This window comes from Oenanthe melanoleuca, chromosome 5, assembly GCF_029582105.1.
Source record: "Oenanthe melanoleuca isolate GR-GAL-2019-014 chromosome 5, OMel1.0, whole genome shotgun sequence".
Taxonomy (NCBI): domain Eukaryota; kingdom Metazoa; phylum Chordata; class Aves; order Passeriformes; family Muscicapidae; genus Oenanthe; species Oenanthe melanoleuca.
Genome location: NC_079339.1, coordinates 1,848,505 through 1,860,700, shown reverse-complemented (window position 1 = coordinate 1,860,700; position 12,196 = coordinate 1,848,505). Strand labels below are relative to the sequence as shown.

Here is a 12,196-nt window from a genome sequence, read left to right as displayed (position 1 = left end):
GTTAGGAGATGGAATAAGCATTCTTCCCTCTAATAGCATAATTATTCAAAAATGTTTGCAAGGATCTCTTTGTAGAATTTGTGCTCATGCTTTAGTGTCATTCTTTCATTTCAAAATGTGGGTTAGAGTTTTCAGATCCAACAGCTGACAAAGGGATGCAGGTTTGCAAAGAAAATTGGGAGGAGAAAGGGCCCAGTTGCATGTGGAAGAGTTACCCATTTTTATAGATATCTAAAACTAAAGATGCCATGCCATTTAATTTTAAAGATTTACAGAAGCCTTTTTTCTGGCTCTTAATAAATTTTAACAGCTTAACTTCACAGAGACCTGAGGTACTGCTTACAAAGCAAAAAATTAACATAAGATTAGATACCATCAGTTTCTTAAGCATTTTTAACACACAGTAGAAAATTATTTCCTTTTAATAAATGATGTTTTTTGCATTAATAAGTTTTGAAAAAGAAATCTACTTATTTTAGCAAACTTTGAGTCTTGAAGCATAAGACAGAAAAAAAAAAAAACCCTCTTGGGTGTGATCAGGTGTAGCTACAGGTGCCTTGGCATGTGTGTGCATTTCCATGTGAAACTTAGGAAATCAGTCTCAGTCTCATCACCTGAAGGTCCTGAGTTTGATCCTCACATGGGGCACCACTTTATTGCTTTTTTATCTTCTTTTTCTCTTCCTGATTGAATTAAATTGCACAAGAGATGGTATTTTGTGTTTGGACTCACATGTTTATTAATTCTTATCTGTGTTACAGTGAGTGCTACAGCTCTTCTAGCTGACAACCTAAAAATGGTGGAATGGAGATCTATCTCATTACAAGGTCTTTTAAGGCTAAACAGTCCAATTAAGAACTAACACCTAAATTATTTTTACTTTTGGGCCAATGACCAAACACCCGTGACCTGCAGTGCAGCATTTTTTATCCAATCACAAAAATACCACACAGAAACCTCTGCCCCCAAACCTCCATATATTGCTATATTCCAAAACCCCAAATTCTAAATCTTTCACCATGTGACATTACACACTTCTATCCAAACCACACCCCAGTGATTCTATCACTCAGTTTTGGAAGCCTTCTCTAAGGCTTCAAGTTAAAAGCAGTGTTCTTTTGGGGGTCAGAGCCTGACAGCACAGAAAGTCCAAAACTCCCAGTTCCCAGGGCTCCAACAACATCTGCATAACTTCCACTGTCATTTCCTGTGTCATTCTCCCTTTTCCCCCGTGCACACACAAAGTTTTCTGTGACCCAACGGGATATTTTTCCCGGTGTAAAAACCTCCCACAGCCCAGCACTAACCCAAACATCCCCTGGGGCGGGCAGCAGGCATGTCAGTGTCAGTGTGCTGAGTGGTCTGCTGTGCTCTAGTGGCCGTGAGTGATGAAGAGGAAGGAGGGATTCTGTTTGACAGCGCTGCCAAGGCTGCCGCCGATCCCTTCGACACCTCCTCGGGCTCGGTGCAGCTCATCGCCATCAAACCCGTGCCCCTGCCTGCTGCCCCAGAGGGGAGCCACCGCTCTGCCATCACCAATGGGGAGGTAAGGGCCACCTGAGAGGGCCTCCAGCTGTTCCCTGGGCTGCAGCCACCAGTGGGATGCTCTAAGTGCTGTCAGGGCTGAGGGCAGCTAGGGGCAGCTCAGCTCTGTGCTGTAGGAAGTTCCATCAGCAATGCGGGCTCACAGATCTGGGAATTGAAGATCTGCTCTCTCACAGTGCACCTGTGAATGCCTCTAGCCTCGGGAGAGGTGATTTTCTATATTCCTGCCCTCCCAGTGTCCCTCTCTCCTGTTTAAAAAAAGCGAGTCATGAAGGTAGAAAGCAAAATAAGAGCTTTTCCTACATGAATTCTGTGGCTGGGGAGGAAAATGTATGTATATGTATAGATCATCTGGGTGCCAAGCTGATCTTTCTATACTGGGCAATATATCTCAACTGATTGAGTTGAGGTTTTTATTTATTTATTTATTTTATTTTATTTTTATTGAGTAAGAAGGGGTGCAGTGGGACCATGGCCTTGCTCTGCTCTCCAGGCTGCAGTTGTTTTGAAGGAAAAAAGTGGGGTGGCACAAATGTCTGCTCCAGGTGCTGGCCAAATATCATGCTTTGACTGCAATACTCATGTTTTGATGTAGATTTAATCAAGACTAATCCATTTACAAAGGACTGAGGCTTTTAGGAAGTTGTTGAACATGATGGGGAACAAGCCAACAGAGGTGCCTTGTTTACAAACTCAAACTGCAACAGTGATTTAAACAGCTAAAACCAGTTTAAAAGCAGCAGGGAAAGCTGCTGCCAGGGCCAGTGTAAAAGACTATCATCAGAGGCCCCATGTGGGATTGGATTATTGTTGTGCTCCATTTCATATTTGAATTCTAAGTCCTGATGTGCCATGTAACTTCCAAGCTTGGAGAAAGGCTTATTTAGCTTTCAGCATCTCTTTTCTGTAAGGCAGGATGGCACTGCTGGTGCTGTGTGCTGCCTTACACACACAATTCCTGCAGTGTGAGAAGACTGTGGAACTTGCCTCTGGCAGCACAAAGCTCAAGGAAACTCCTGATTTCCAAGAGAAACCGTGGGACTAAACTGTACCAGGACAGACTGAAAAATAAGAGATGTGTAAAGAAGCATATAAACAAAATAAGCATTTGATGACATTTCACTGGAGCTCTTCCCAGCCAGCAGAGGTGACTTCTTTAGGGTTTTGTGCAGCCAGGGGTGATGTCTCTGCACCCAGCAGGGTTTCCAGGGGGGATCTGTGCCCGTGGGTCACAGCAGTGGCTGACACCACCCGTGTTTTTCCCTCAGTGGGTGTCTGTGAGTCACTGTTGTAATGGCACTCAGCTTTTTCGGGCTAAAATTATTTAACCATCTGCCAAGCCATAAAAATGCAGCGGCTCTGTTCACTTGCAGCTCCTTGCTGCTTGCAGATGGCACAGGGGGGATGATCCTCTGGAGGCAGGCAGCCCACCAGCAGCCCTGAAACATCTTGCTGCCTTTTAGGTGAACAAGGCTTTGAAGCAGAAGTCTGACATCGAGCACTACCGCAACAAGCTGCGCCTCAAAGCCAAGAGGAAAGGCTACTATGACTTCCCCCAGGTTGAGAACAGCAAGGCACTGACAGACAGGAACAGGATGTATGAGAAAAACCACAAAGAGCTTGACCACGTTTTGGATCCAGATGCAGATGTCTCATCTCCTTTTGCTGAGCCTAAGAACAGGTGAGAGTTTTTGTTTGCTGTTCGTCTGGGAGGTGAGTTGAGTCAGAGGGGCTGATCTAATGAGCCAAGGGTGTGTTGAGTGCTCACTGGTCCCTTCTGCTGTGTGAGGAAAAAAGGTGCAGTGTGGTTAAAAGCAAACAATTGGAAAGAAACAAAAATAAGGGAAGGGACTGGTGCAAGTTCTTGTGAGTCATTCTCAAAGATAACGAGAAAAAGTGGTAGTGATGTTATTGGTGATAGAGAAGATTTTAGGCAGGAAGTTAGCATCTGAATTTTTTCAAAATACAATGGTGTTGGTGTTTTGTCATTGTTTTAAGCTGAGTGTCACTCTTGCAGTGGGCATGAGCCAGCAGAGCCAGTGTGCTGTCCATGTAAGTCCTGCTGTGGTAAATCTGTGAGGTGCCTGTCATGGGTGAATTCCTGTGCCTTTAACAGAGAAATTCACCATTTGCTCACCTGGCACGTTGTATAACACTGCCAGTGTTTGATTAACACTTGCCTGTCTCCTGGCATAGGAGCAGCATCCAGAACCCTGTTTTAGAAACGAGGGGGTGGTTATGCTGGTTGTGCCTGAGCTGCTGCTGTGGGAGGATGCTCTCTGAAACACAAACTAGGACCTTGGGAAGAGGAGATCACACCAGCCCTGCCCCAGGAACTGCACAGGGTGCAGATTCCTCTTCCTTGGGAGGTGGGAAGGATGCTCTTGCTGTAAACAGGGACTGAAATCAGCTGATCCATGAGAGAAGAAGGGACACTTTCCTCTGGAAATGGCCCTCAAGCCTGGAGGTGCAAGCTTGCAGCTCATCTCCTGGAAAGCTCAGACCAAAATCTTCCCCTGGGAGTCAATAGTCTGCAATCAGAGCATGGCTGGTGGCACAGGCACTGCTCACAGTGCAGATGCAGCAATTACCCTCGGGGCACAGGGGTGAAAGAGACTGTGATGGGAACTACAGGAGCACTGTGGCCAAAGCTGAGATCAGGTGTGTGTCTGCAGGTCAGGGTTCAGTGGCTGAGGGATGCTGCTCTGGAAGAGCTGTTTGCCAGGTCATTGAAAAGATGCTGGCCCAGCTGTATGTTATATTCTGGATGTCCTGGGCACCATTTCCTGGTGCAGTTTTGCAGTTTATTGTGCACTGAGAAGGTCAGAAATGGAGTTTTCCTACCCTGGGAGCCCTGCTCTGCACACTCTGTCCAGGAGAGACAGACAGAGCACTGGGAACCTTTGTTGAGGAATTAATTTAGTCCAAGGAGCTGGAAAGTTCCCCCAACCCACTGGTGTGGCTGTGACTGATTGAGGCATTCATTTGGATGTTCATTATTGTCACAGATGTTTAAAACCTTAACCTGGAGCTTTAACACAACCACACTTTGTTGGTTTTTTTGTTTGATGTTTTTTTGTTCACGTGCCAGTGTGTGGGAGGATCCCAGCCATTTTTTCCTGCTTGTTTTCCAATGTGTTGTAAATCTGTCACAGGCTATTTGGGACAGTGGTCCCTGGCTTGATGGAAAGTGTTGGGAGGCAGGTAAACTCCTGATTCCAAAGTGTAGCTGCACCATAGAAGTCTGGACTTGTTAAACATATTATCTGTATCCTTACATGAGGAGAGAGAACCACTTCTGATGCACTTTCTGTGAAGACACAGAACACTTAATGAACTCCACAGATGCTGCAGATGTTTACAAACAAACCAGTTCTGAATTCTGGGCTAAAATTTCCATATTAAGACCTGGAACTGAATTTGATATGCTGCAACACACGTGACAATTATTGCCCTTATTTTTCTAACAAAAATAAGATGGCTAAAATGTGTCCACTGCTGGAGGAAAACCTTGAAAAACACTGCAAGGTAATGTGGGATTTGGTTATTGATAGATGAATAAATACAATTGCATTTCTGTAATGAAATAATATTGCTTTAAAAGCAATCTGGGTAAGCATACAATTGAAAAAAAAATTATATGCTTTTCTGATTTGAATCATTGTTATAGCAATTAAAACTTGAAAAATTGCAATTTTTAAAATGTTATCACTAAAAACTAAGTCAAAGATTTCAGAGGCCTATTCTACTCTTTTCTGTTTTGTATATAATCCTCTCACTTCATTCTCATTGTTACAGCACTTGCAAAACATATCAGAAAATAGGGATTGTTGATTACCCAAAGTTACATTCATATTTTGGATTAATTTTAAATTGTATTTAAAAGTGATTTACAAAAACTTGCTGCTAAATGATTTTTTTTTCCCAGAACAAAGAGCTGTGTGCTCTAGGTACCTTTCAGTCATCAGCACCATAATTTTCATGTTTTAAAACATTCCAGCTGTGCTCCCAGAGGGCACCTCCTAACCCTGTTCATACCTCCTTTCTCATTAGTAAAACTCCCTTAAAGGAGGTGGTTGGCAATCTCAAGGTAATTTTTAAGATATGCACTATTCTTGGATTTTCTTTAATGGTTTGTAATCAGGTCAAGAATCTGCATCTTTTACAGAGCTGTATATTTGAATCCCTCAGAAAATATATCAAAATTGCCTCAACTATTTATTTACTATTGTAAAACAGATGAAACTTTAGAGACCTTTGATGTAAGAAGATGGAGATTGTCAGATCTGATTACCCTGTGCATAACCCTGTTTTCTGGTAATATCAATGTACAGTCAGAGAAAGACTACACAGGAAGAAAGAATTTATTCAATATTATTTTTGTAGGGGAAACTTATTCTAAAATCTCTGCTTGTCTTCTTGGGACTTTCAAACATGAGCATGGTGATTTGTGATCAAAGGTCACACAGAAGTTTTGGAAAGTTGCCTTAAAACTATGTAAATGCCTGAGTAATTTTTAAAATCAGAAGTGTGAAATTGATTTCCCCCCCCCCCCACCTTTTATCCTGTCTGATCATGTAAATGTCCTACTTTCTGGATTTCTGCAAATCAGTTTCTGCTGCTCTAATCTATCAAGGCAAAAAGTGCTGTTAGCAAGATCTGGAAAAACAGAAGAATTATTTATCAGTGAATTAATTTGTCTGCTCTTTTCATTGATGGTTCTTGAGACACTAAACCATGAAGTGACTTGAAAGTGTGACTTCAGACACAGCAGTGCAACTTGTCTTTCTTCACTATGAGCATTGGCAGGTCCCCTGTGTAAAACAAGCAGCACAGGGATGTGTTAGATGACCTGATCTAATTTTAATATTCTGAATGGAGCAATTGCACAAGGCAGAAAAATAGCATGGCTGGGCAGAGAGAAGTTTTTATCAGGCTCTAGCAGTGTAATTCCTGTGTTAATAAATGAAGCTGGCATGCCATTATTTCATCTGGTCTGCTTCAGAACCAGTGTTTCTCTGAGTAATGGCCAGACACAGTGTGAGAACAACTCACAAGCTCTGCTGGTGTAGAAGGAGCCTCCTTAAAAGCTGCAGCTTGATGAAGCATGAATTTGGCAAACCCTCCTGCAGATATGTACAGATATGCTCACAGAGGGATGCTGCATTTGTTTTTTTGTATAACCAGCAACAGAGGCAGAAATGTTTTTATTTTATTACAGGGTATTTTGGATATCCAGTTTTGTTCTGCCTTTTGATTGTGCTTGCTTGCCTTGGTTTGGAGCTGCCAGCAGTGGAAGCCCCATGCCCAGGGATGAGCTCTCTGAGAAAGCTGTGGCCACTCACCAATCTGCTTATTTAAAACCAGCATCTTGCAAGCAGTTTCCTCCCACTGCTGTGTTCTTCCTGTTCCCTTTGCTGGGGGTTTGGTTCAGGGGAGTGTTTTTCTGCTTCTCTCTCCTTGCTCAGGATCAGCAACCAAAATCTCTGCTTCCCATCTGTGTGTGGGAGATCTGCTATTTTTTAATATGTTTTTTTTTTTTAAATGGGTTTGAATCATATCAGCTGAAGTTAAAAGGGTCCTGATATCTCCTTGGGACATATTTAATCTGATAAGCTCCCACCTACAATATCCATGTCTACCACACGACTTTTATTTTCCTTAAACCATAAAAAACAATTAATCATCTCTTAATAAGGTTGCACATTTCTAGCACTATATGTAGAAGGACTATCCTGTAACAAAGTGCCATTTTAATGGACATCCTAATTCCAGAATAAAGGTGAGTATTGACAGCTTCCTGTCATTAATTTTTTTTTTTTTTTTTTTTTTTTTAAATTTAATTTTGCTGTTTTCATGTTTTCTAGGCAGCCACTGAAGAACTCAGTGTACAGAAGCAGGCAGTCCCTGAACAGCCCCAGCCCAGGGGAAACTGAGATGGATCTGCTGGTGACCCGGGAAAGGCCTCGCCGGGGCATCCGGAACAGTGGATATGATGTAAGTTTTTTGGGAGAGCCTGCACCTCCTCCTAAACCCAGAGAGCTGCTGGTAAACCACAGGACAGACTGCCACGAGATATTTGGTGTTACAGGAGTTTATGTGCACTCAGCACCCTGCAACAAGCTCAGGCTCTTTAATGTATTTTATCATCTACATCATTTCACAGTCTGAAAAACCAAAATGTTTGCCCAAACCCCAAAGTATTAAATCTTGAATTTAGATATTTCTTCTAAGTGTGTGGCTACTTGACAGTGAGCTTTTTTCATTGCAATTAAAATCTTCTGTCTGTTCTGAAGAACAGCCTGGAGCTGCTTTCTTGATGCAAAGAATGAACTTCTGGGATTTTCACCTAAGTCCCCATGTCAGTGTTCTGTGGAAATCCCCTAGGGACAGGTGTCCTCTTGCTCCCATCAGAACTGGGAGAGTTTTGTGCAGGTAAATGTCAGACCCAGTCAGAGGAGATGCTCCTTTATGGTCCAAGGAGTTGTTTTGTGCAGTCTGAACAAGCACTGGGTGACACTGTGTGAACACAGGAGGATTAAAAATATCCCCCACACTGGGGCAATGCTGAGTTTTTCAATCCTTTGTCATCTGTACAAATTTCTGTAGCTCAGCCAGCCCTGAAATCAGTCCCTAGAGAGGATCTAAACCATTCTGGAAAACAAGTTCACCTATGGTTGTCCATTCTCTAAACATTCTAGGTGAAAAACATTTTTTTTGGGGGGTGATCTTTCATTGTCAACCTCCTCTCTGCCAGGAATGTGATTTTAGCAAGGTGGAGGAAAGTACTAAAGTTGGGGAGATGTTTTCAGGAAAGTTTAAACCTTTTAAAAAATTCTTCAGGGCGTTTTGTAGTTGTCAGATTTCTGAAATGATTCCCTGAATTTGGACACTTTCCATCATTCAGGAGTCATGTGGGGCTGTGTGAGTGGGCTGGCTGGTACACTGCTTTCTGAGGAATTAGAGATACTATGCTAATAAAAACTAGTTTTTCACAGGGGATATTTCCCTGGAAATCAATGTTTAAAACATCCTGGGAGCAGGCACAGCAGCAGATTTTAAAAATATATATCAATATATTGTGCATGCTATATATAAAACATATTTGAAAGTAAATTTGTTAAAAACCTTGAAAGTAGATTAATGAGATTATGCAGATTCTGAAATGCCCACAGCCTTCTCAGACTGCTGCTAACCTCTTCCTCCCAGCATGTTATTTAGCATGCCAAAGAATAGTGAAGTTTGCATTTCGTGTGCAGTGTCAAAAAAATTCAATTTATGAATCAAATAGTTCATATTTCCTTCCTGTGGTGAGATTTTTAAAGCATAAAAAATTGTGGGGGGAGTGTGAGGTGTTACCAGCACACCCAGGTTATGTGTTGAGGTTTTTCTTCCCAACAATAATAAAGCTTTTATTTTTAAGGAAAAGAGATTGAGATCTCCCAGATTCTTTAAGAAAACTCCTTAAGAATTCCTCAGTCATGCACACAACCACAAGGTTTCCTTTCAATACCAAATTTCTAAATGGTTTTCTAAAATACTTCGTTCATACTTTTCTAAAAATACTTCATTCTCTATAATTGCTTTTTTGTGATACTTCTCTGAATGATGGTTCTGCTTCTCAGGGCTAAAAACTGGTAAGGATAAAGATATAATATTCTATATTTGTCCATATGGAATATGTATGTATTCTCTTGGAGTGTACATTCTACTGTTTGATGTTCTCAGTGTATTATTTGCCTTTAGTGTCTTTTATAAATTAATTATAATTGAACAGCACCTGGATTTCCATTTTGAAGACTCCCAACAGGTTTTGCCATCATCACCTTCAAGTAGGAATTAGATTAAGGAGACTTTATTAATATGTTTATTATTTTTACCAAGTTGGTGAACAACTGTGTGTAGAGTAAATGCCATAATGAAAGGCTCTAGAACCTCTAGACTGCTCTAATGAAATTTATACCAGAGCAGAAAATATTTAGGCTGTTTTTGGTATAAAAGGAAGAAAATAATCTTATAATACGTGTCTAAGAAATCAGTATACAAAAGAATTCATGGGCATAATTTTGTTGATATAGATAAATTAATGCAATGCATCCCAAAGCTTATAGATTAATGTTCACATAACTGATAAAGCTGCAGCACAAGAATTTTTCAAGAGGTGTATAAAGCCAGTCTCTCACTGCAGGGTTTTTTTTTTCCCTCTTCATGTTCCTCTAGCTCCTTCTATCACACAGGAACTGTGTATGATTTTATATAATGGTTGCATTAAGGTGTAGTGGCCTCTATTTATCACAGCTACAAGTTTCAGTTGATAGGATAGCAAATGGCACACCTCAGAAAGTGATAGGAAGAATTGAAATAGATTTTAAAATATGAGAAAAATAAATGATTATTATTATTACTCACCTCCAAAATCTTCATGTCAGCTTTTCCATTGATAAATCAAAGCTGCCTTAATGTGGGCTGTGAATATGCATCTTGTATAAATGTGATATATTTTAAACATTCTGTGGGGGTCTAATGGCTTCACCAGTGAGTTTTAGTAGAAAATCTGATTTATTTCAGCACTGGGTACTAATAGGTCTGTGTGGGATTCCACTCACATTTTTGCAGGCATGAGCAAATAGAAGGACCATGGTTATTAATCATCCAGTCAGGATATTATGATTTCAGAGGCTCTTTGGCTGCACTGACACAAACTACCTTTGCATTTTATAGTCAGCCTTATAAAATGTGTCTGATTTTTATTTATTCTAGCAACACAAACAACAGTGCAATCAAAATGAAGGAATGAAATTAAGGAAGAGTAGTTAGTTGAAGATTTCCTACAAATTTTTTCATTTAAGATCATATGGTGAGGTTGAACTCCTCCTCCCACAGTCTGATGTGTGTGCCACTTGGGAAGCCTGAATTTGAGTTTGTGGTTTTGACCTAGATATTATCTGTATAACCATGACTATGTAAATTATGGTTAAATTCTAATGTGCAAATGCTTAATTTTTATCTTAATTTTTATCTTTTTTTTAAAGATAAATACCTTGCCATACTTTCATTAAATACAAAATATATCTATACTTAAAACAGAGATAGCAAATTAATATTTGACTTATATTTATTATCAGTTTTCACTAGCAGTGTAACTCTTTTCTGAGTGGATGATAACAGAAGAAGAAAACCAGTTTGACATTTCTCTCTAAAAAGGAATAAATATATTTTATGATTGTCCTTTAACTTGCAAAAGCTTGAGGGCACAGTCACTTATCTATTCAGGTGTAGAAAAGGGAAAAAAAAAAAAAGCCACACTAAGAGCTGCAGAACACTGAAATAATCAGAATAGTGCTGGAATTTTAACAAGAACATCCTGTTGTATTCTTTTATTTATGGCTATTTTAAGCACTAGCACATGCTATGTATAGAAGGAGGCACACATCCTATTGCTCATCCCAGTTATCCTGGCATGGTCAATGCATTTTACAGAATTTAAAGAATTATGAGGAATCAGTTGCTGGTTTAAAACATATATTTAAAAAACTCTGGGCTGTAAAACTTATCTTACAAAGTACAGCTGAAGTGTGGTATTCCACTTTCCACTTCTTGCAATGTGATGGTTTTTTTCTGAGTTTTCTGAGTTTCAGAGTTGAAGCCAAAAAAAATCAGGGAGGTGATTTCTCTTGGTACAGCAGGAATCACTGAGAGTAACCCTTCAAGCCAAGCTTCCCAAACACTGTCTGCTCTTTGGAGAATGTGCATCATTCCCTGTTCCCAGGTTAACTTTGCACAAACACCTGCAGCTCCTCTTTGGGCTCTGGGTAAAACCCCTGAGCTGTGCCCAGGGTGTTCTCTGCGAGGGGCAGGACTGGATTTGTGGTGACATTGTCAGGAAAACTCCTAAAACTTAGTTCTTCAGAAATCTTCATGTGACAGCATGAACAAAGGAGTTTCAGTCTCTCTAGCTGAAATAAGCTGTCCCTTGTCAGGGGTCCCTCACAGTGATGCCACTGTTTAGGGGACCACACTCTTCCTGGCACAGTTGCACTGCCATTGAAACCACAACTAAGACAAGAATTCACACATGAATTCTAATTGTTTCTAAGTGATTCATTGACATACAGAGTGTCCCTGCTACTTTTCCCAGCAAACAGTGTAGAACATAAAAGGCTATTACACCCCACCCTGCATCATATAATTTCTTCCCAATATTTGTAGCATGTCTGCATTGTCACAATTCCTGATTTGCACGTGTTACACTTGTGTTTGAGAATGTTGAAGCAGCACAAATGCTGTTGATGTACTAAAATGTGGGTATTGATCTGTTACTGATACCCAACTGTGACAGACAAGAGACTCTCTAACAGTTTAGAGTTAGAAAGTGAATGTTTAATCCAGCTCCTGGCAGCTGGATGGGATAATCCCCTAAAATGCCCTGCGAAATCACAAGTGATTACAAAGTCTATTTATTTACAGAAATTTTGAATGATTGCATAATTCACAACACCAGCACCTCCCATTCCCCACTTGCTATGGTAATTAGCTGGAATGGCTATTTAGCATGTGTGGTTTGTTTTCTCAGTTGGGTCTGTGGTCTTTTTTATGGGGAGGGCTCATGAAAAGAGAAAGTAATGTGAGTCTTCCTCACCCTGAACTTTCA

At 40.6% G+C, this 12,196-nt stretch overlaps 1 protein-coding gene across 1 annotated transcript in view; it reads left to right on the top strand.

Moving 5' to 3' along the window:
- KIAA1549L (KIAA1549 like) overlaps positions 1 to 12,196 on the top strand; it is a 79,749-nt gene that overhangs the window by 43,844 nt on the left and 23,709 nt on the right. The window contains exons 17-19 of the mRNA XM_056492245.1: positions 1,377 to 1,546; positions 3,009 to 3,226; positions 7,413 to 7,542. Coding sequence (XP_056348220.1) covers positions 1,377 to 1,546; positions 3,009 to 3,226; positions 7,413 to 7,542 — 518 coding nt within the window. The remainder of the gene's footprint in view (positions 1 to 1,376; positions 1,547 to 3,008; positions 3,227 to 7,412; positions 7,543 to 12,196) is intronic.